This window comes from Barbus barbus (assembly GCF_936440315.1).
Source record: "Barbus barbus genome assembly, chromosome: 4".
In the NCBI taxonomy this organism is placed as follows: domain Eukaryota; kingdom Metazoa; phylum Chordata; class Actinopteri; order Cypriniformes; family Cyprinidae; genus Barbus; species Barbus barbus.
This window is the reverse complement of record NC_136732.1, coordinates 28,677,707-28,703,350: the sequence shown is the minus strand read 5'-3', so window position 1 is coordinate 28,703,350 and position 25,644 is coordinate 28,677,707. Positions and strand designations below refer to the sequence as shown.

The following is a 25,644-nucleotide window of genomic DNA, read 5'->3' as shown; positions in this document are numbered from 1 at the left end:
GAGTCACTTCTTTATTCCTGTCTGAACATAATGTTTTGCTTTGTTCTATATTTCACTGAACAGAGAGAAGAGGGGGAGGAAGCGCTATTAAATCAGTCGCTCCTTTCCTTGATGCCACAATGGTGTGTATTCACAGAGAAAAGCAGTTAGTACTGTGACCGGCTTAGACCGACTCCAAACAGACAAAGACAGATGGTGAGAAACACACTGTTAGCAAGAATCATGAACAAACACATATAACAGGTATTAGAGAACACTGAAAACTATTCCATATATTCAAGATTAAAAACAAGCACACTTTACATTAAATATGTGGTTTTGTGCATATTGTTTTATTTGAAAATATTTGATACACTGGACTTTGCACTGCAAGTCTCATGTCAAGATACATAAACATAACCATATATTGTGTATCTAACCTATTGGCTCGCATTCTTTTGCTTATCCCAGGGTTCTCAGCTAGACTTAACTCTGACATTTCTGAGACATTTCTCAATCTTTGGAACAATACTGATTCTTAGCTGCCGAAACAAAAACTAGCAGCTATTTGAGATCATATTTGAGCCATTCAACTGTTTTTGAGGAGGCCAAAATACTTTCAAAACAACATAAAAGAAGGACAAGTGGTCCTGCGGTCAGTGTTGGTGTGCCCAAATGACGGACACCTGTCACTCAAACCCTGAGCTAAACAAAGTCGTCAAGCTGAGTGGAAATTCGCCCCTAGCACCCACCTACCCTTTCACATCCCCCATGATACATTTCAAAGAAAGCATAGTGCCTTTTCACACACTTTTCTTAGTTCCTCGTGAACATGCCTAGTCTCACGTACGTACTTTCAATATAATAACACTTCCTGCATTTTGAATAATTCTGAATTATCAGTAAGGTCAGTAAGACTTTTAAAAATGTTTTTAATCTCACCAAGGCTGCATTTAATCAAAAATACACCAAAAACAGTAATGTTTTACAAATTTTTTTATTTATTTTACTTTAAAACTTGAAGTAAATTCAGTTTTGCCATTAGTGTCACATGATCCTTCTGAAATCATTCTTTTATATGCTGATTTGCTTGTATGCTCAAAACTAAACATGCTTAACATGTTTTTGGAAACCCTGACACAAGATTCTTTGAATAGAAAGTAAAAAAAAAACAAATTGAGAAAGTAGAAATCTTTTGTAACATTATAAATAATCTTTACTGTAACTTTTGATTAAATAATGCGTCCTTGTTAATGAACATTATTTCTTTCACAAAAATCTTACTGACCCCGAACTGTGAATGGTAGTGTACATCAACCTTAATACCATTTTCATTTTCTTAACATAAAAACTAAATCTTTCTTTTCCACCTCTTATTTTTCTTTCCAACACTGCAACTCTGAATACATAAAGGCAAATATCTGTGCAAGTCCTTCCTAAGTGGCAGCAAATGTGAATATCTGTGTGTACATGCATTTCTGAGAATGATTAGTCACTTCCTGTGACAACCTGCATCAAAATCCTGTCTGCATGAGATTTTTACCTCGGGGTAAAAAAGCTGACTGACACAGACACACAATAAACACTTAAAAACACGAGTACAGAAGACTTGTGACTTGCACAGATCAGGCATCGCCAGAGCTCAATTTCCAGCCAGTAATAAACACATGTAAAATCATGTTGTAGTCTCTGCAAAACCAGCTGCTGTTACAATTCTTGTTTCTAACTGTTCCTAAAAGCAGAACTCGGTTCAGAGTCACTATATAAAAATAGATTTATACACATACATATATATACTCGTATATAAAAATGGTTGACCATTGGGACATAAATAAAAGTGAAAAAAGCTTCACATTCTGTGTAACAAATGAACAATTTGGTGTATTCAACATTCATGTTCAAAAGTGCATCTGATCCAAATGAGTCCAATATACTGCCATAAGACACGTAAGGCACAACACTTTCTAAACACATTTTCTTTGGCAGGGTTGGAGAGAAAACTAATATACAGTCTACTGTGCTGTCAATATCTCACCAGACACAAAATAACCGATAACACACCCCTTACGAGATTCCCAATTGAACATTTCATCATCACTATAGGAATACTATAGATTAGCTGCATCTTACGTACTGCACTGCTGCTCTCTACAGGACACTATAAGGCACTACTGCGGTACAAAACTACGTATTACACTTCAACCACTATAACCTCATGCCCTGACCCTCGGCATCTGACCCCAGTCAAAAAACAAGAATAAGCTGCTTTCTGTAACTGACTAAAACAGTTCTTACAAACTACAAATCAAGTGCAATTCTATGAAGATTGATCAACGTATACGATTAATCACGAATGCAAATCATTCAAGACTGATGTGCATATCACCCTCATTCATCTGAGGCAGGAACAAACCAGGACACGATTATTACGTTTCCTTTAACACTAAGTGCCTGGAGTCATAGAGACAATGGGCGCACACGGGAATCCGTGTGGAAGGGGAAATGGCACATAAAAACACTGACTTCATAACTCTGCTGTGGACTGTAGGAAACATTCATTACTACACTGTAAAAAAAAAAAGAAAAAAGTTGAGCCAACTTAAAATCAAGGCAACCAGCTTCAGCAGATTTTTGGGTTCTCTCAACTTATTCTTGAAGGAGCTTCTCAACTTTTTGTTGTATAAACTTAAAACAACAAGTCTGCTGAAGCTGGTTGCCTTAAAATTTTAAATTGGCTCAACTTTTTTTTTTTTTTACTTATTCAGCGGTCAGTGAGATTGACACTGTTGGCTTTAGAAGGCACATATGGCAGTTGCTGTAAGAAACAATCCGGTTTGAAGCTGCTCATTGGCTCAAACAGTGTCATGTTTGTTGCATCTGCTAATCCTGTGACACCATCAATCTGTTTATTTCTGTAATAAAGAGCATGTGCATCACCAAAGTCTTGTAGCGCCCCCTGCCGTCTCAAAGACATCACATTTCAAACCATTAGAGAATAAACTAGTTTTGTGACCTGATCCAGGCGACACCCCGGATTGGGTGCTGCTAGGTCACATGCTGCGGAAATGCAGATTGCCTTTGAAGCTGAAGAAAATAAGGGTTTTTAACCCGTGGAAGCAGCTAGATGGACACCTCAGCACAAGATCTGGGAGAAGGGATGTCTGAGCAGCTCCTCTGCACTCGGCCGGTACTTGGCCTCCACGAAGATGCAGCGGAGGAAGTCCCGAGTGTGCTCGGAGATGTGAGAGGGCAGCTGGGGGTTGGTGGGCTGAGTGGCAATCTTAAATATGGCTGCCATGGCCTCGAATTCAGCCCACGGGGGCTTTTCTGTCAACATCTCCACCACAGTGCAGCCTAGACTCCTGTTCACACAACACAGTTTAAGAAAAGGGACCCATTAGGTTACATGATATTGTTTATTTAACATTCTACATGTTACAGATTCCAGGTGTTTCCAAATTACATTGATGGATTTTTGTTTAAATTGTTATAATATTCTAAATATGTTTTGTAATTTTGCTTCAAGTAAATGTATTTTGTTTTATGGATGTTTAAAGACATTTTTAATTGCAAAATAAATGAAAATTCTGATTAAGAATGATGTTTTGCAGAGTTATATGCTAATAGATGATCTGGTGACCCAGAGAACATCAAATTTTCCAGCTCACTCATACGAGCTAACTTGCAGCCAATCATAACACTCTCTTGGTCAAAAGATCTTTGATCAGTTTTGTTCTTGCTGTATGACTACAAGATGATTTACAAGCTTTATTATGTGATCCAAAACTATTTGAATATGAAAACACACGTTTCACTGTATGTTTTTGAATTTCCACTATTCCAATATGGCAACATTTTTATAGAATAAGTTTCCGAATGGTTTACCAAAGAAGCAAATTGAACTAATACACTTGACATAATACACTTCTGTTCATTTTTAATTGCATTTTGAATAGCTGATTGTTTACCAAAAAAATTAAATAAAAAATAGCCAATTAAAAAAAAAAAAATCTTTGGTAACACATTACTTAAAGCCTTTAAGTATAATGCATTATAAAATTAGTTTTAATGCATTTAATGCATAGTTTTAATGTAACCACAGTTAATGCATTATAACTTATCCATTCATTGTTACACTATGCATTTAAAAATTTGCTTTTAATTATTTATGACAAGATATAATGTATTAAAACACACATTATGAATAATTATAGTGCATTATACCCTTTAATAACCCTTTATAATGCATTATACATAAATGCTTTAAGTAAAGTGTTATAAAAACTTTTCCAAGCTCACTCTTGTGAGCTGATTTTCAGCCAATCATAATGCTTTTATGACCTGACAGGAGACTGTCCAATCCGTTTATGTGGGGGAATCCCTGAGCAGCAACTAAGCCACTCCCACCGACTGAGAATCTGTGCACTTCTTAACGACATAAAAATAACTAAATTCTTTTTCTCCTACTTCAACATTTGTTTATAAATCTTTCTTTGGTAAAAATAGGTTCTTAATATTAAGAGGATGTTGCTTTTTTAGACTATTGCAACATAGATCACAATCATGTCTGCTTAAAAAAACTGTTTACAGTAAAATGTGACTTAGACTGGCTCTTAATGGTGAAAAATTACAGTGAGCATTGTACCATTCCACAAATCCCAGCTGCTTTCTTCACTCTAGTAAGATGAGATTTTGAAAAAAAATTATGGACGACGATGGAAAATGCTATTCAAAAGCATTTTTTTCCTAAAACCCAAAATTTCACCTCATAAAGATGTGTGCACTTGTGTGTTATTTTTTATTCACAAACAAAAAAATTGTTCTCACCAAACGTCTGCCTTTCGACCGTACCCCTCTCCGCTGATGACCTCTGGGCTCATCCAGTACGGCGTCCCAGTAACAGAACGGACCCCAGTGCTGGACATGCAGATGGTCTGAAGCCGCTTACTGGCGCCAAAATCTCCCAGCTTCACATTGCCGGCTGAATCTCGCAGGATGTTGGCACCTGAACGCACCAAAGGAAGTGACCAGGGAAAGCTGTTAGCATGCTATGGACCGAAAGATCTTTGATCCAGTTTTCCTCTTGTTACATGACTAAAAGAAGATTTACAAGCTATAATAGTTGATCCAAAATTATTAAAACATGAAAATGTTTAACTCAAATAGCCACTACAAATGAAACTTTGATATAATACATTTTGTTTATTTTAATTGCATTTCAAATACCTGACAAACCCACGGTATTTGACTATGTGAGGTCTAATGCCAGACGGTACCTTTGATGTCACGGTGGACGATCATGTTGCTGTGCAAGTAGGACATGCCCTCCAGAATTTGTCTGGTATACTTGCGTGTCACATTCTCTGTCAAAGCCCCATAAGCCTTCAGCTGGTCTTTGACTGAACCCTGGGGGTCAAAGACCACAGCACCAGTGAGTTACATCGAACTCTACATCACAACCACAGTATTGCTAACAAACCGGTGTGTGATGACACATTATAACCCTTACGATTAAAAATTATTTATTTACAATAGAAAGCATTAACTGTGTTAAAGCACCAAAATGAAAATTGTGTCATCGATTATTCACCCTCATGTCACTCCAACCCAAAATGTTATTTTTTCTGTGGAACACTAAAGTAACAGATTCCATTGATATTTCTCGTACAACAACAGTTTGTATCGATATGAACTGTAATCATATTTGATCTGAGAGTTGCAGCAGAGGCAAATTTTTTATCTTTGAATGAGGCTTTTTCATCCGTTTCTCACAAAAAACATATGCATTCACAAATGACAGATATATTTTAAATACACCACCATTTAAGTTTGGGGTCAAGATTTTGAAAGAAATTAAAGCTTTTATTCAGCAAGAATGCATTAAATTGATCAAAAGTGAAAGTAAAAACATTTATAATATTACAAAAGTTGTTTTTATCATTCAAAGAAAAATGTGTTCCACTGATTTCACAAAACCATTAAGCAGGGATAAATAATTATTTTAATATATTGAAATAAAACAGTTGTTTTAAAATATAATAATATTTCATATTACTGAAAAAAATCCATGTGAGATTCTTTTTGGGAATTTCTTAGAAAAATTAACAGCAGACAGGTTTACAACAACATGAGGATTAGTAAATGACGACAGAATGTTAATTTTTGGTTAACTATTTCTTTAACAAGTCTAGTCTTGTTGCTTTCCCAACACATGATGAGCCAGTGCTGTCTCAAACTCACCCCGGGCATATACTCCATGAAAATGGTGAGGGTCTTCTCATTATGGTCTCTAAGGCAACCGTAGTACTGAACGATTCGTTCGTGATGCAGGTTCTTCAACAGCTGTATCTCACACTCTAAAGCGCTCACCTCCTGCAGAGGGGGGGGGGGGGGGGGCAAGAGTCATAACACAACCACAACTGAGACCAGAGCGGGGTATGAGTGAGAGGGCTGAGCATGTACGTGGTAGATCAAATGAACCACAACACACTAGTGCCAAACAGTGGTTAAGAGGAGCTTTGTTTTTCTGGAGTGTATAAGCGTATACTGTATGTGTGTTTGTGTCAAGTGAGGGCACGATCAATGAGAAATGCCATGATAGACTACCCACCTCGCCTCAAAACCCCCCTCTGGCCGATGCACACACAATCACACACAGATACAGGAAGCGACAGTGCATGTTTTTGCTATGGCAGACAGGAAAGGATTTAAAGAGTGGGGGGAAAGTTTGAGAAAGAATGAAAAAACATGCTGGCAAAGAGAAAAAAAAAACAAGAAGGAAAGGATAATGAAAAATACAAAAATAAAAAACAAAACAAAAAAACTAAAAGCAAAACACCACAACAAAACAAACACCACAAAAAATTAAAAACAACAAAACAAATCACAAAACAAAACACAGCAAAACACACAACAAAACAACAAAAACACAAACACAAAAAAAATAAAACAAAAATCAAAACACAACACAAAACACAATCAACACAACAAAACAACACAAACACACAACAAAACACACAACAAAACACCACAAACACAACCCCCCCCCAAAAAAAACACACACAACAAAACAGAACATAAAACAAACAAACCAAAACACCACAAAACAAAAACAATAAAACAAAACACACAACAAAACAACACAAAACACAACTCAACACAAAACAAAACAACACAAAGTGTAATACCTTGCTGGTCTCTGGACTTGCAGGGTCAAAATGAACCTGTTTGGCAGCAAGTTCCCTGCCTGTGTCCACATCATAGCACAGATACACCCTTCCAAAAGCCCCCTGACCCAGCAACTTCCCCCTGCGCCACGTCACAGGAGCTGTAGGGGCTACATGCATGAACATAACACATATGAAGATACAAGAATGACTGGCTGAATTAAACAGATGAATTGACAATTTCACACAAATACCAATATTTTAAATACATCAAAGCATTCCTAAACTATTTATAAACACAACCATACTCTACAACATCAGGATTTATCTCACACTCACACTTGTGAGGGACTGGGCGGTCCTGTGGGCGGAGTCTGGCTTGAGGATCAACCAGCTGCCAGCTCCCCAAACTCTCCTCACTGCCGTTCAATGAACGCCGTGACGGCACCAACGTGAACAAGTTTCCCTGGGCACGACGGATCCGTGGAAATGTCCGTCGACCTGAGGAGCAGCATTATTTCTATAAATTATGATATGGGAGGAACTGGAGTGTGTATGTGTGAGCATCCTAAATTTGAGTGTTTCATACCTTCACTGTGGTCTTTATGATGCAGCGACACATGATACCTGCGAGGGTACGTCCCTCCCTTCCCTACAGTCTTATCATATACATGGTTTTCCCGGTCTGAAAGAGGAGAACACACAGAGGGGATGGATATTTGGGCCAATGGAAAAGCTGATTTTAAAACTAAAAGTATCTTCACTGAGACACACCTGCACATTCCTGTCGGTTGTCAGGGTAACTCTTAACCCTGTGTGTACGAGGTTTCCTGAGTGAGGGACTACGAAACAAGAGACACCAATAAATGAAAAATAACACAGTGACAGGTGCTTACAATTACAGTATCATTCAAACACATTTCATATTGTATTAGTCTCCTCACCTGTCAGAGTTGCTTTCCAATGACTGACAGCTGCCAGACACAGAGTTTTCTGCACTGCTCCAACGATCCAGCACCTTTAAATACAGGTGAACTAGAAGTTAAATGGACTCAGGAGGCACTGCAGGTGATTAGGTGACTGTATATTATTTTAGCAGAGGTATATAATGTGGCATATGCGTGAATTCTCTCAAAGAACATATGCCGTTTCTATGGGAACATCTCACTGTTTCAAGATAACCCTGACACCTATTCTATACTTCAAGTCAATTTTGCACAAGTGGCTTTTTCTCCACTCTGGCTGCATGAATATGCAAGTTAGCCATGTATATATGAATTGAAGGAAGTACAGTAATTGACCTATCGGTAAGCCCCTCCCCTCGAACGCAGACTAGCCAATGGCAGTCGAGTATCAGTTGCACGGGCAGCGGAACTCAGACATATTTAGGTTTCAGCGCCATAGAGAAACATTGGAAGATCCGAAGCTTGCATTGGTTTGATGGGGTTTATGCTACAAAAAAATGGAAAAACAATGTGCCTGGGGTACTGATCACACTGATTCCAGGTATGCTGAGAGGATAGGCAATATAATTTATTTTATTACATTTCCTAAACCCAAACAAAACAGACCAAAATGTCCCTAAGCATTCAAGTCACCACTGATATCATTAGACCAGATGGATGTAATGGATAAGGGTTTGTATGATTGAGGAGAAAAGAGTAAATAACTGAAGATATCAGTGGGGATAATTACTTTCCGCAGTAGTGCGTATGGAACTAAACTGAACAACTAGTAGTTAATGACGTATTTGAACATGCATCGGGTGTATTCGTCTGTGAGATGCAAGAAAATAACAGTGAAAGAAGTCTTAATTTAGCAAGGGGCTAGCTGCGCTCATGAACCCTGCGGTAAAGTGTCAGTGTTGCCAGATCTTCATAGAAAACAACAAACAAGGGCAAGCACAAAAAACACTAAAACACCCAAATGCTTTGTTTTATAACACCAAAAAAACAAACTCATATCCACAACAGATCACTTTATTAACTTCGTAAAGTGCCTATCTTTATAAGATAAGACCACACAACATGCTTAAAAGCGCTTGTAGATATGAGGACATGGCAACACTGCAAGACAGCGCTCTCTAAAGCAGCCTCCCAAACATAAACACAACGTCTATCAGCGGTAGTTTAGTTCAAATCTACGGACAAAAAGAGTCTTTAGTCAAAAAATGGCACATAACAAACGGCTAAACTTTTACTCACTCCTGCAAGACAACAGAATGGTGCTATGGTTACAAATGCGGGAGTGAGTACTGTTCCGTACACAAATGGAACGATAATTTACTCCCGCATTTAAATCCGGTTGTCACTCCTGAAACTTGTAGTATGTACGTGGCCATACAGTTTTTATCGTTTTTTTTAATAGGAGAGATATAATGGCCATGTTCTTATTTTGTGGAAAGGATCCTTGATAAATCGAATATTGCATCATATCTAACAGAAGTGGCCGCAAATCGGACCAGAAGGTCAAGTAGAACTCAACTGGTATGCTATCTAGGCCTGGGGATTTCCCCTTGCTCATAACTTTAATGGATTCTAATTCAATAAGTGATAAAGGCCTATCTAAAGACTCAGAGTCTGATTCTGACAAATGTGGAAGATTAAGATTAGATAAAAAAGAAGTGTAAAATGTGGGTTGGAGCTATATAGATCACAATAGACGAAAAGTGTCATTTATGCTCTTCTGGTCAGTCAGAACCTCACCGGTTTGAGATTTCACCGCTGTAATATTAGCAAATTTTTCATTATTACGCAGTCTTAGAGCCAGTAAATGGCTAAGTCTGCTACCTTGAAAATAATCATTTTGTCTGGATCTTTTAATAAGAAATTTGTCTCTCGCTCTCTATAACAAATTAAGTTCTTTCCTAACAGTTTCAATTTTTTGCTGCTGTACGATCAGAAAAAGTGTGTTGGTTTGCCTGTTCTAATGATCGGAGATTGGATTCCAGGTCAGAGATTTTCTTAAGGTGAATTTTCTGCCGAAAGGAAGCAAATGATTTTGAAAAATTTCTTATGAAGCCCTTTCCCAATATCCGCGGGTCATCTACCGAGCCTTTATTGATGTCAATAAATTAATGTAGTTTACTTCTGAACTGATCACATAAAAACTAATCTTTTAATAAATTACAATTAAAGCGCCATCTGGGGGCTCGCAAAGGTCGCTGGGTAATTGAAAGCTTCAAAAAATTACTACTATGGTCTGAAAGAGAAAGGGGAAAGATGTCGACTTCAAGTAGCATTGAGTTCAAGGAAGAGAATGTAGTCAATCCGTGAATATGATTTGTGTCTAGCTGAGAAAAATGTGTATGTTTTTTGGGAGGGGTTGAATAATCGCCATTCATCTACTAATGAAAAAGAGGCTATGCATTGATTAAGTTGCTGAATAGAAAAAGTCTGGGAGTAAGAAAAATTGTCACCAGATCTATCAAGTTCATTGGACATTACAGCGTTCAGATCTGTACCCATTACTATCTCAAAGTCCGTTAGATCAGGTCTGCCTGGAGGGTGGGTGAAGGGGGATTATTATTTTTGTTTTTATTATTTTTATTTTGTTCTCAATAAACATAATTGTTCACAAAAAAAAAAAAAAAGTCTGTTAGATCAGTGAGATAATTCAGAAAAAAAAAGTTGGATCTGGGCTGCATGGTGCGTAAACTGATAGAAATGCTATCTTCCTATTCCCAACCATAGTCTTCATACAAGCTATTCTGCCAGCATTATCACCATTTCTGTCTAAAATGGAAATATTTAAATTTCTTCTAACAATTATCAAAATACCTTTAGTTTTATTGTCAGTTGCAGCAAAAGAGACCACCTTGTAATATTTATTATTACATATATGAACATCCTCCTTTCGCAAATGAGTTTCCTGGATTAAAGCAATGTCAAACTTTTTTTTCAAACCATTGACATTACAACTTAGAACATTAATTTCAGTCATTACTATCAAACAAGTAAGTGAACTGAACAAATGAGAGAAAATAATACCACTGCAAATGAATTCTGCCTTTAACCCATCCCTCCCTCACCGAAAAACCCATTAACAAAGAAAACCCACCCCTTAGAACTTTTACAGACCGGGGTGAAAACAAGCCTTCCTGTCTTAGTCAGTGACATTAACGAGGAAGCAAACACAAACAATTGCATCATGTGCATTGAAAACTGCACATCAGTGACATGAAGCTTCCTAGCCCACATGAGGAACTGTCAGTGGCCGATCGTCACATGAAGTTCCAGACCAGCAAATCAAAATTCGAGTCGCTCGGTATTATCAAACCCTTATGCCACGTCCATCCCAGGTGACTGAGGAGCGGGAGTGGAGCTCAGGAATTGACGAGCTTCGTCCAGTGAGTGTATTAGTTTGGTCTCGCCGTGTTTCATGACGATATTCAGAGTAGCAGGATACTGAAGAAAGGTCTGCAGACCTGCCTCTTTCAATTCCTTCCGTATTGCACTGAAGGAGTAGTTTCGTCGTACGATCTCCTGACAAGCAAGTCTTCATCTCACAGTGAGGTGTGTGGTTCTCTCAGCGTCCACGAGTTGTTGTCAAGACAATTCAGTCCAGTTATCCACTCAACTCTTCCTACAAAGTATATTTGCACGTAATACTTACCATCTCATCCTCCGTTGATTGCTCTGCTGTCAATAAACACCACTGCTTTGAGCTAATCCTTTGTGTGAAGTCTGCTTCCCTAACAGCTGCGGTGGCAAATTTAGTTTTCTTCTTAATTGGCGAGGATGACGGTGAAAGATAAGCGAGTTTCCGACTGTATGACATCTACAGACCAACGGCACATGAAAAACTACCCCAAATGTTAAAAAAAAGCCGAACAACAGTAAAAAAAAAAGGGGCTACAAACGCGGAGCTCAGCTAATGTGCGTCTCTGCTCATGAAAGCGTCACGTGATCTGTTTGTACTGTGTTTTTGATCAAATAAAAGCAGCCTTAGCAGTCTTCGTTCTGTAGTGTATATAAATGCTACCTGATATATTAAAATACATCTGACTTACTACACAATGAATCAAAAATTCAGAAACACTAAATCTGTTATAGTTTTGAAGTACCCACTGACATATTTGTGCACATGTCTATAAACTCACACACTGGTCGCTGGTTTCAGGTATGAACTCCCCCTCGCTGTTGATGCTGGTGTACGATCCCTGACGTGCGATTCGCTGTTGGTGCTCAGGAACGTAACCAGGGGGCGGAGAACTTCGGCCAGTGTTCTGAGAGCCTATGTAAGAACAAGACAATAGACATAAATGTTGCAACTAACAATTCAACATTCTGGTAGTACTTTTATGGTGGCAAACATGTATCACTGTTACTGACCACACTGTGGTATGAGAGAGTGCACGCATGCAACAGTTTGTATTCACATGATATTTACTTCACCATCTTGTCCAGTTGTATTTTTTGTTTCCTTTCAGTCAGTACAGAGACCACAGTGACAGTACAGAGTGAAAGAGAAAAATACAATAATTACCCTGAAAATGATAAACCAGTCCAAATCAGGACTGTTCAAACATTACAGGTACAAATTTGCACACATTTAATCAAATTACACTGCTGATAGTCATTAACGGTCATAATGGGGTTTTTTTTATTTTAGGTCCCTATGAAATCTTTACTTTTCAGTTTTATTTTGTCCCTAAATTCCATTTTATTTATTTTACCAAATTCAGTTTTTCCGGTTTAAAATTTTTCTACATTTCTGGATTTTTTCTGGATTTATGATTTTACACATTTTTATGACTCAATTCCAAATGCATTTTTCTAGATTATGATGAGCTAAAAAAAAAAAAAACTGCATTCGCAATACAAAACAAGAAAAAGTCCCAAGCAATGTGTTACACTTTGACAAGAGCACAATCTAAAAGCAGAACAGCTGAATCATGAGACTGAAGCATAATATAAACAAACTGATTTTTCCTCCAGTCACTTTTCTCCAGACACCCTTACAAGCTGTAGCAACCTCCCCTCCCCCCTAAAATACACACTCTCTCTACAACAGGCCATTGGCCCACCATGCTAATAGTGTCTCGCAATCTGATTGGCTGAGAGCCAGCAAGCCATTGTGGAGCAGCCAGTGATGGTGGACAGGAAAAGGAAGAGGACCCACTTCTCACAGAGGAAGTCAGAGAAACAACAGAGGGAGAGAAAGAGAAAATGAAAGAGTATGAGAGAGAAAAAGACCAGGGCAAGAAGATTGATAAGAAAAACAGAGGTTTTTGGTTAAGTGCTGCAGTGTGTGTGTGTGTGTGTGTGTGTGTGTGTGTGTGTGTGTGAACTCACTGGTGGAGTGGTGGCGTCCTCTTGTTTCTGAGGATTGGTAGCCAGTACTGACATCACTGGTGGACTGAGAGGTTTTGATGCGAACCTGCTTACACAATGTGTGATGAGATGGAGAAGAGGCCTGCATATGCAAACACACACACAAACACAAATGTACATAAGCATCTAAAAATCATTATATGTGTAGAAACAACACATTATAATGGATCAACACATCTCTGCTCCAGTGTACTAACTGACATACAGCAGCGTTAGCATTTAAACCTCTTTCTAGTAAGCAGATACTAGAATTTGCTCTTTGAATTCTATTTGAATTTGAATTCTACTTTCCAAATGGAACTGGTTCATATTGACATGTAATATTAATTTGTAAGTCTCACATTGCTTTGTTCCTGTGTCAGCAGCATGATCTTGATGCTCTTCATGTTTGAGCTGCGGTCCAACAGATCAATGGCTTTATCCAAGTCATCCTGATCACGCAGGGGAATGGACAGCTGTGTGCACAAACACAAACACACTTAAACGCACTGAGTAGAGCTGTCACTTTAAACAACTTACACAAAGAAATAAATCGGTGTTTAGGCACTTCTTAAAAATCATTAACTTATGATATACATATATGAATGACTCATTGAATGAGTCTGATGAATGAAATAACTGAGCTACTGAATCAATATCTGATGCAATTAGGGGCCGTTCACACAAAATGCATTTCTCCATTCCAATACGTTACTTTTCCAGTGTTTTTCTCTATAAACACATGCTAGACAGACGTGTATGACCGTTGCGCTCACATCTAACTTCTTTTGCAGTACCTCGCACATGAGCGTCGCGTTTTTAAGATGCCGTGTCAAGTTAAAAGAATTCCAGCTTTTACACACAGCGCTGCTCATCAATGTCAGTTCCAAAACAGTGGATCAATCAGAGGACCCTGGAGCCGGGGCAAGCGTTGCAAGCTTTTGTTTACAGTAGCAAGTTGTCTACTGTTTTATTTGACAGCAACATGGTGGAGGAGGCACTCATAGTGGCTCTGTCCGGATACCCCGAATTATATAACATTTTAGTGATTAAAAAAAAAAAAAGAGCCTGGAGAGAAATGTCTAAGTCACTGAATATATCCGGTGAGATCACATCTCAAAAGCGCATCTCGAGATGGTCGAATTTTGCCCTGCGTTTTTTCAAAAACCATTCCTGAGCGTTGCGTCTCGCATTTTTAAACACAAATACGCGTTCTGTGTGAACGGCCCCTTAATGAACTGCATTCAGTGATGTCCATCTTAAAGTGAAGCAAGCTTTGTGTACATCAATATTATTACTGACTGGTTTCATTTGTTAGTTTTTTTGTAAATTTTAATTCATTTATTATTATTTTAAAAATTTACGCAAAATTAAAAGAGTTAAATTTTTCTTATTATTGTCCATCTTAAAGTGAAGTAAGTTTTGTGTACTTAAAAGTTTGTGAACCTTACAACAGTATTATTACTGAAAGGTTGCCAATTTATTTTTTGTAATTACTATACATTTTTAATGTAAAAAATTTTTTTTACAGTATGTGTACTTGCCTGTACTTAGTGTAATTACCTAAGAAAGTACTGGGTAATATAAGGTAACTACATGTGCTATGGTTAGGTTTAGGGGTAGGTTAAGGTTTAGTGCCTAGTTATTACATAGCTATAGTAATTACTATAATAAGCACATAGTATGTACATGCGGAACAGGACTGTAAAATAAAGTGTTACCAATAAATGTTAAATTTAGCTTACTATAATTTATGTATCATTGTTAACCTTTGTGTGCACTTTTAAGTTTATACAAAATGAGGAGTTCAGCAAAATAGTCCTAAAATAACAGATATTACAGTCCTGAGTATTTCTTATAAGAGTGCAGCAATCAGACATAAGTGTGTGTCAGTGAGTGCATTTGAATGAGAATCAATACCTCGTTATTCATATAATGCAGATCTAACTGCTGACCGAAGAATGTTTTGACTTTCTGCTGGACTTCCTCAAACTGCACAGGCCGCCCAAACATCAGAATCCTACACAAACATATATAAACATACACACACACCACGCACGCAGAGGGGGGGACATTAAACAGGAAGCTGAGATTTCTTTAGATGTGTAATCTGAGCCAGTAAGTCAAGTCAAACACAGTTGGATCTGCAGAGTGGACACATTCCTTCAAGCACACCTAGCATAGCTGTGGTCTGTCCTGGCAGCCACAGACTAACCACAGTCCTTTCCCTTTCCACTGTGACACCAGTCTGAGAGCTGAGAGACAGGATGCCTGTGTGTATCTGTGTGTAAATGCCACAAACTCAAAATGTACGTTCTACTTGTTGTTTTATGTGTGTTTTTGAACATTACTGTTACTTTAACACATACACACATGTGTTCCAGTAGAAAGAAACTCAAATTCACCTTCTTTCACCGCAGAACTCAAACTTAATCCTGACATCCTCCTGAAGAGAAAGAAACAGCGGTTATGTCACGACAGGGTCATACAGGAGTCACAAGGTAACTGTATGTTCTCCTGTATGTATGTGTATTACCATTCTTTTGGAGGAGCTGGCAATGCTGACAGGTTTAGGTTTTGCCGTGTCATAAGTTGACGCCGACTGGCGCCTGGTCATCTGCAGCGCTACCAGATCCTTCATAATTGAATGGAGAGCCTGTCTCTCATCTGGGGAGGAAAGAGAGAGATGTTACAGCTGCTGACCAGTAACCGCAATATTAGCATTCTAAACTATTTTGTCTTATTTATGCATAAAAATATTATATTGTACAGTATGAAAAATAGATATTCATTTTGAAATTTACTAAAGATTACATTTCACAGTGTTATCAAATTATTCATTTATTAAATTGAGTTTAATTCAGTGTTAGATGATGGAAAATTTGATCTAAATGTAAAAATAGGGGAAATTACCAACAATTAAATATGCAATATTAGTCAATACAGATAAAAAAAAATCCCTAATATCAGCCGATAACCAATATGATATATTTTGCATCCTTCCAAATAATCAGTATTTATTATTTTGTCAATATACTTGTTTTTTTTTTTACACTTTTTCAAGAAGACTAACTGTTCCATTATTTACATTTATTTATGTTGTAATCTATTTCAAATAAAAACGTAAAAAACTAAATCTATCGTTAGTCATTTATATGTCAGTCAAACATTCTTTTCCTGGCAGCTATTGGGCAGAGCAGGCTAATGAACTACTCTGTTTGGCTTTAAATATATATATTGTAAGTATAAGTATTAAAATTGAATCATTTATATGTATGAATTCAACAGATACTTTTATTCTAAACAACTTAACTCAATGTATTAATTTTAACAATATTTGTGCACCCTCTTTGTTGCCAAACCTTAATTGTGGTTAATTATTGTAATAGATGTCCTTGAGTGGCTTATTACCTCATTTTAAATTAAATGGAGATTATTTAGCAGAAACTATAATCTTGCTATACAGTTACAGCACAGGAACTGAGAGGTTGTTCTGCTCTCTTTCATGAATAAACACACTCACAGTCAGACGACTAGACCTGCGTCAACGCAGTGAAAGTTGTTAGAGGGAGATGACCGTGTTTTTCGAGAACTCCGTTCTCATGTTTGATGTAAGAACGAGATGTGTCTTGGCTGAGCTCACTCACGGAGGGAAAATATTCACAGTGTGTTGTTTGGACGGACTTCACACATCTCCAGAGAGGGAGAGAAACAGAGAAGCCTCGTCTCCCCACCAATACTGGGAACACGGCAGATCAACCCAAGCAACAGACTTAACCAATCAACAGTTGAATATCTGTGCGTTCATGTGATCAGTGAGAACATAAGCCACTGTCTGTCTACATGTCTCATTCTCTCTTTCTTAAACAAATATCTCCAAACATCCTTTTAAATCCAGGCTTCAAAGTTGCTTCCAGCTCAACAGCAGCATGTCTGCCATTTCTTAGTCACTCTTTTTCCTCAGTAATTTTATGTTAAAATAGAAAACAGTTATTTGAAAATATAATATTTTACAATAATGTTTATTTGTACTGTATTTTCGATCAAATAAATGCAGACGTGGTGAGACTTTTTTCAAAAACATTACAATATTTTACTGACCTCACATTTTTTAATCTAGCTAAGCATTAGCTTTTTAACTTTAGCTTTGGTTGAAATTAACCTAATAATGTATATTTTAGATTTTCTTTTTTTTTCCTAAAAAATGTTTGCATTGAAGCCCATTTCCACCACTAATATATAAAAAAAAAAGTAATTGCAAGATAAACTGGCAATTCTGACTTATTCAGAATTGCGTGATATAAACTTGCGAGTTATAAAATCAGAATTGAGAGAATAAAGTCAGAATTGCGGGATATTAACTAAAGTTTATATGTTGCAATTCTGACTTTTTCTCAGAATTGTGCGATATAAACTCGCAATTGGGAGTTATAAAGTCTAGTTCTGAGGGTTCTGAAAATATATTTTTTAAGATAAGTTTATATCTTTAAATTCTGGCTTGACAACTTAATTGTGTTTATATCTCACAATCCTGAGAAAAAAGACAGAATTGCAAGTTTGTATCACGTAATTGTGAGAAAAAAAGTCAGAACTGTGAGATAAAAAGTCACAATTACCTTTTTTTATTTTTTATTCAGTGGCAGAAAAGAGCTTCCACGTGTTTGAGATCAAACAACAATTGAAGACATGTTGAAGACACTTGATATGAAGGGAAAAACATGAAGACTTACTCATTTTGGCGGTATGAATGTGTGTGCTCTTGATGAGAGTTCAGGTTTGAAGGTCCTCACACACACTGTCCTCTTGTATCACCCATCAATGGCCTAAAAATCAGACATCATTACAACTACCTGTTTGTCAGCTGTACCTTACCTCCATATCTAAACAAATGTAATCTGAGCCAACAAACAATGATTTCATAGCCAACACCACAGCCAACAACAACTATGTAGGCTACTATATCACCATCTTTCCAGGGGCCTTTCATTTACAAGAGTATTTTAATAGCAAACTGTTTACCGCCTCAATGTAAATTTGACATATTAAAATTTACTGATGCTAGATGCACAAAAACTCCACCCAAAATATAGGCAATAACCTAAAAATATTTTACATGTGTAACAGGATGGTGAGAATGTGTGCTGGCCATGCATGTGAGACCTGAAGGACTGTAACCTGATGCCTTCTGGCACTGAGGAACCTGGCACAAACCTTCAAGCCAAGGAGAAATAAGCCGGGGGAAATATTTACCACATTTTCAGCTCCAAGCTTGATTCCAGCCATAAAGGCTCCTCTCAACAATGCCATACCCCCTTTAAACACTATTACTGTAATATTTTCATACTTCATTTGCCCATGAATAAAGGTGGCTCACATTATAAAAAGGTTTTGTCTTATTTTTCAAGGCTCAACAACATGACAGATCATGTGGTCCATAATAATATTGTTGACCATGTACTTGGAGCTCTAAAATGTGCAATTCTATACAAATAAGAGAGAGAAAATACAAATGTACCTAGTGACCTTCTGATGTCCTTCAAAGGTGTTATCTGTTCTTCCTGGAAGAGGAAAAAACTAATTTACCACAGAGGTGTCAAATGCTAGTTTCACATAATATGTAACCCACTTCTTTGAAGAAACCTATTTAACAGCGAACCTCTGCGTCGAATGCATGGAATCTATAGTGTCAGCATTAACTTACCAAGAAATGCAATTTTCAGCTAAGACTGTCTGGATAAAACTGTTTGGCTACATTTCAGTATTCACCTCTAGTAAATGTTACAAACAGCATATTCTAATGCATTTGAAGAACAATATCAGTTTTAATTAAAAAACTGGGTACAGATCTTAATTTAAATGACCCTGGTATCAATTCCTAAAATCAAAAGGCGAATCTTGTGCTCCATTCAGCGGCTGCATGAAATTTTTTAAATATTTGTAGTGCACCAACCACCTGGCAGGTGTCATTGCATCCTGCTGAGCAGTCAGTGCCACTAGTCCGACAAGGTCAGTAAAGGGCTGCAAGCCGGGACTTGAATTCGGAATTCTTGAAATGTGTATTAATACTTAGATTTACATAATTCAGTTACTTTTATTTAAATGCAACACTACAAACATGTAAAAATATGATAAAATAGACAAATAGATGTTGACTTACCAACATCTTTTCTAAATCAGTTTAAAATCCTGAATAACTCAGACCAGGTGAGCTGCTGAGGGGCAAACCAACCAATGGCCACTATAGAAATTCTGCAAAGTCTCATCAGATTGCTTCCATCAGCATATCCTGACCTTTAAAAGCAGAGCTGCATCATTCGTAATGACATTACCTGCCTGTGCTTCACTGCCGGGCTTCAACGGACATGCAAAACTCCCTTTTCATTCAATTACAGCAGATCGGAGGAGAGAGGACTAACTGGACACTGCTGAGAATTGCTCATACTTCCAAACTTACGGTCAGTGCGGAAATGATTAAACAAACGGATGAGGTAAGGAGCATGTGTGCGCATGCAAGCGTTTGTTTCAGTGCCTCCAGTCACGCAGCTTCAACTGAACCGTGAGAAATTACTGAGGTCAGACATCATTCATTTGCACTCATTCAGCCAAATATTCTGAGTGGCACCCAAGTGACCTGACCGACTGCACCTATGATGAGCAGCGAGCGAGTACGGCCCGTCTGACATCTCCCTATACATAAATCCAAGTCTAAGTTAAACAGACCCTCACCATAATGTTTCACAGAAGGTTTGGTGCCAAAGCTTTTTCCTGTATGCAAGGTCTGAATGGATTTATGATGGGTGATGCCACACCACTGGAAATCTCACATTTTGTAACTGTGCTACCTACCTTGCATGACTTTAGATTCTCCTTCCATCTTTTGTTGCTTTCCTATCAAACCACTTTCTTTCTATGTAAACTGGAGCATAAACTCTGGAGTATAAACTTCGAGATGTAATCTAGTCAAGTGGGTTAAGAACTAAAATAGAGAATTTTAACCCTAACTTGCTTTTAATTTATCATCATTTCAATATTATTACTACAACTTTACTACAACTGTTTTATTATACATAGGCACAATCAACTGTACCTTATCTATGGTATCAAAATTGCAACACATTGATTGTAATGAGGAAATGTTGCAAAGGCTGAATGGCAATAGCTGGGTTTACATTTATATGTTTGTAAGCAAATATAAAACGCCAAGCAGGAATACCAACATGCAAAATACATTTCCAAAATGCTCACAAAAAGCATACACTCTCTTATTTTATAAGATGTGCATAAACTATGATGGAAGCACATTTACCAAATAGAATCTCAGTGATTTCCCAAGTGGCCACAACTTCCATTTCCATTCCTATTTTGCACCAATTTCTCCAAGTTCAAGTTTGATTTATTTATATAGCACATTTAAAAACAGCAAGCACGGCTGACCAAAGTGCTGAACAAACAAATACATAGAACACAGGACAACCCCCAGTTGCATACCATAAAATCACATTGAATTAAAAGCCAAAGAAAATACATTTTTAAGAGATTATTTAAAAACAGTTAAAGACTGTGCCGATCTGATATAGGCTGGAAGAGACCACTTTGTTTTCTTGATAGGCTGCATCCGAAATTGCATACCTCCCTACTATACAAATAGATGGTGAAAAACTGTATGAGACAGTTTAATAAGTTAATATTAAATTGGTGCACTACAGGGTTAATAAGTATGTCCGAATTCACATTACTCATAAAAGAGTAAGCAAAAAGTACCTGGATGAACTTCCAGCGAGATTCTGAAGTGTGCATATGATGGACACTTTACTATCCCATGAGGCCACAGGAAAGGATTTGTGAATGACACCGAAGTGATGCAACTAAAGCCTACTTTTTTAGTAGTCACAAAGTATTTACTTATTCAAAATAAAATATCTAATCAAGAGAGTGTGTGATTTCACATGCAGCCATTTGGAAGAAACATTGATGTCTTTGTTAATTGTTTTTGCGGTATTGTGATTTTTCGCAACTTGGATGCATACACAGCAACTGAATGTATTTTATTACATTTCCTAAACCCAAACAAAACGGAGCAAAACATCCCTAAGCATTCAACCCCAATCCAAATGAAGACAAAAACATTTATTTTCAGGTTGTCATACACTCATTAAGTTACTGTTTGTTTGTCTGAGGGAGCAACAGTAACTAAGGGGGGCCGGGCTTACCGATAGGTCAATTGGTATTATAAATGCTGGATATAACAGTTGGGGTAGGGGTAAAAAAAAATGTAATAATAAAATTGGTCATGGAGCAAAAAATCCTGTTTTTGTTGACTCTCTGGCCCCGTCTTGGTCTCATTTTCTGTTTCTCCTGTTCTTAATTACCTTGTGGGTAAATATGTGTGGAATCTGGAGAGGGAAGAAGGCCATCCATGGGCCCTGTCAGCTGGACCCTTTGTTTTGCTTGTATCCCTTTTCTAGTTTTTGCCAGAATCTCAACAAATTTCTCTGACTGTTCCCGCCCCCAACCACCTCTCGCCTGATTTTCAGCTGTTTAGTCTGTGGCTGGTTTTCCCAGCCGTGGTGCTGGCACTAAGGCTGTTGGCTTTTGCTCCTGGAGGGGCTTACAGTACAAATCCCCCCTAGGGTTCCCAATGCTCTAGAGTGACTAGACTAAACAGTTCCTGTCAGCTCCAGGGTAGACATGAAAAATTGTTATCGATGGTGGAAAAGACAGTGTTTTATCACTAGGTCACGAACTGGTAAAAAGCCCATGTTACATCATACATAAACAAATCTTACACCATCTGTGTAAGTTGTGGTCCATGCAGTGTTTTCAAGTTAAAGTTGTGACACAAAGACACATTGACACTGGAGAGGTGTGAAGGATTTTCTCAACACAGAAAAAGCACAAAAAGCAGACTGACTCTCAGTTCTGTACCATGCTGGTATTACCTTCATGAATCTACTCTAAACAAAGCTACTCTGGTATCGAGTCCCTTCTTCATGAGGCACTTTCTAAACTGACTGATTTGGTAGTTAATTTTCAATAATCAATTTCTGATTATGAAGTGTTGTTGGGAAATCATAAAATGTAGACCAGTGTTAACAGTGTTAAATGTTAACAGATGTGTGTCCAAATATGGTTTATTCATCAATAACAGTGATTTCCAACTAGCTTCCAGGGTTTACTTGGCATTGGAAATATTTCAGTTAAGTGAATCACTTGTGGTCAACCGATATTGCTTTTTCCATGGCAGACACTATCTAGAAATTAGACTGACCATGACAATACAACGCTAATATACACACACCACTTAGAAGTTTAAGGTCAGTAAGATTTTATTCATCTTGAGGAAATTAATACGCATGATACAAATACAAATGAATTCGCTTTCAAATCATTTTGAATGTTCTATCAAAAAAAAAAAAAAAAAAAAGAACACATTTGATTTCAGAAGGATCACATGACACTTATGACTGGTTTAATGACTGCTGAAAATTCAGCTTTGCCAACACAGGAAACACTACATTTGAAAATACTTATATATATATATATAAATAAAAGAAAAGAAGTTACATTTAAACATTTAATAATATTTAACAATAGTATTACTGTTTTAGTGTATTTTTATCAAATAAATGCAGCCTTGGTGTGTCTTTAAACACTAAAAATCTTACTGACAATAAACTTATTAATGGTAATGTATAATACCGTGAAAATAAGCTGTACACACACAGAACATTTTAAACAGCTGTCAGTAGAACAGCTGTCAGGAGCATGGTTTATATAGACAACTAAAAATATATTAATGGTTTAAGTTCTAGTTAAGTTCTAGTTAGAATAAATGTGCTTTTCGCACTATAAATTTTTTTTACAATGGTATTATTATTATAGCATCATGTGATGCTATGAACATTTCAGGATGGTGTCAAAGGCCTTTTCATTTAGGCATACTGATCGGACTGTCAGGTCTATAAGACAAAAAAGGTTGGGAATCACTGACCTATAGCACTCCCTACTGTAAAACACTAACACATATGAACCCGCTATTGTACACATCAAAGCTCAACAAAGAGAAACTGCAGGTCACGTATATAATTGTATATTATCTTCTGTAGAGCTGCTTTATAGCTGAATCGCATCTTGCAACATCGATACTGTTATCCTACAGAACTGAATCACCATAAAAGTGACTCAAGCTGAATAACTTGGCGAATAAAGCTGATTCTGATTCTAAAGCTCTATAGAAAAAAATGGTGATTTATCTTGACTTGAAATATGAGCACGAAGACCTCCATTTAGGTCCATGCCAAATAATGGTTGTTGTTCTACATGATTTCCAGTACTAGTGAATCATTTTAAGCTAGGGCTAAGTATGTACCGGTAATTACATAAACATGCTTGAATGTTTCCAAAGTTTCAAGGTGTGTTAAGGATAGCAACAGGTTTTGATATTGTGTTTTGGGTGTATGACAGTCTTGACTGATGAAACTGACATGCCCATGGTATCCCACCCCCTCTTGTCATTCATGAAATGTGCACTAAATATACACATAAATAGCTGGCATCTGTATGGCATATGTGTGACTAATAGCAGGTGTAAACTGCACAGCAGTTAAAATACTCACCTGAACTTAACGCAGGTGAAAGAGGGCTCTTCACAGAGTCACTTTCTGTCCTGTCTTCAGGAACTCGATGTATATCGTGAAGACAAAGGTAACAGTTAATGTAATGTGACTGTCCGCAGATATCCAGGCCGCTGCCATTGCTAAAGAGCTCCCAGGCAAGCGGACCCCTGAGGGTCTCCCATATCACCCATCAAACTTATTCCTCAGAGCAGTCAAGAGAAGAGGCCTCTTAACACACACACACAGACAAAAACGTAATTTTCAGTTTATACTGAGAGAAAGTAGCAATCTAGTGACTACTAAGATATGGACATTTCGTCAATATCTGTATAGCTTTGTGTAGACAGCATAACTAGTGCATGGAGCCCCCAAAATAAATCTGAATAATAAACTTGACGTCCAAAAGGTAAGAATGTATGAGAATGTATGAAAATCACACAGATGGTGCCGATATAAGCGAGCTGTTACATGCAACGCGTTGTAATAGCAGACCGGGGGAAAAGAAGGGATTTCCGTAATTTTGATGGCTTCTTTTCCTGCTAGGTTTGCATATTTTCCCTCTCCGTCGATGTGTCTGGCCAGCTCACTGCACAAAGCAACAGTTTTCACTTTTCTATTGAGAGGAGAATCGGTAACAGTCCGTCTGTGTCAATGAATCCTGTGCGTAAAGCCAAATAAACAAGAAAACGAGCCCTCTGCTCGATGCTTGGACTGTCTCCGCATTATTATGCGACAAATGATCATGAATGAAGGCATGTGACTGTGAAAGCAGCCTTCATGTATCCACTTTACCACAGTAAAAGCGAAAAACGTACGAGGATAACTGCACAGGAATCGAGCTGTCGAGGGTCTGGACAAAAGAGCGTGCGCCTTACTTGAACAAATTCCTCTTTCCGTTAACGACGGCTAAACTCAGCGAAAGTTAAAACTCGGAGAAAGTGCGAGAAATGCGCTCCCGGACAGCCGCGCGAGCGGATTTATTGGTGTTAGGCAGGAGAGGAGCTCTTGAGGCGACATTAGTCCAGGTATTCTCGTGATGTTGTTGATGATAAGCAGCAGATGCTAGAATCAATTTTTAGCGCAGTGAGTTTCCTGACAGCCAAAAAAAGCAGTCCGACACCGGAACCCAAAAGCTCGCTTCCTTCAAAACCAGCCCAAAGTTCGTCATGTTAATGCTCGTGCACGGAAAAAATCGCGCTCAGGGTTTTTTCATCGTCGTCGGTGAGAAACAATGCATCGCATAGCGTCTGTAATTTCCGTGACATGTTCAAGGTGACAACTGTGGCAAGCACACGGCGTTTTCGCTCGCTCGGGGGCGCGCTGTTCCTCTCTTTAGTTCAATCACGCTCGGTCACGTGACGCTCACACATTTATTACGTAGCAGTCAGAAGTGAGCTGTCTAGGTGAGATTCCCAGATACTTATTCTATTAGAGATTAAAAAAAGTTTTACCCAAATCGACTCCATGTTTTCACAGAGTTTGATTCAAAGTAATTAAAAGAGATAAGCATGAGCTACCTGTCTTTTCCACTTTTCCCAAAAGTAAAAGAGCTTCAATTTAAAATTATGA

At 37.8% G+C, this 25,644-nt stretch overlaps 1 protein-coding gene across 2 annotated transcripts; it reads right to left on the bottom strand.

Moving 5' to 3' along the window:
• LOC306868894 (mitogen-activated protein kinase kinase kinase 3-like) lies at positions 1-24,666 on the bottom strand. Of its 2 annotated transcripts, XM_079415353.1 has the most exons (18): positions 24,076-24,666; positions 18,975-19,017; positions 18,190-18,282; positions 15,996-16,126; positions 15,865-15,905; positions 15,380-15,479; positions 13,822-13,935; positions 13,442-13,562; positions 12,247-12,380; positions 8,090-8,163; positions 7,920-7,987; positions 7,735-7,830; positions 7,485-7,646; positions 7,167-7,315; positions 6,220-6,351; positions 5,256-5,385; positions 4,807-4,984; positions 1-3,341 (listed from the first exon to the last, which is right to left on the bottom strand). In XM_079415353.1, exons 3-18 carry the CDS (start codon positions 18,191-18,193, stop codon positions 3,113-3,115), a joined length of 1,863 nt encoding a protein of 620 aa, XP_079271479.1. In that variant the 5' UTR covers positions 18,194-18,282; positions 18,975-19,017; positions 24,076-24,666; the 3' UTR covers positions 1-3,112. The 2 variants fall into 2 exon arrangements, with proteins under 2 accessions (XP_079271479.1, XP_079271480.1); XM_079415354.1 differs by lacking the exon at positions 18,975-19,017.
• Between the last annotated feature and the right edge of the window lie 978 nt (positions 24,667-25,644).

What these genes read in the sequence shown, in the direction of transcription:
- LOC306868894 (XM_079415353.1), bottom strand. An exon ending in TGACACAGGAACAAAGCAAT is followed by an intron (nt 13,563 to 13,821) that starts GTGAGACTTACA and finishes TTGCATATGCAG; the next exon opens with GCCTCTTCTCCATCTCATCA. An exon ending in CTGAAACCAGCGACCAGTGT is followed by an intron (nt 8,164 to 12,246) that starts GTGAGTTTATAG and finishes CTGTATTTAAAG; the next exon opens with GTGCTGGATCGTTGGAGCAG.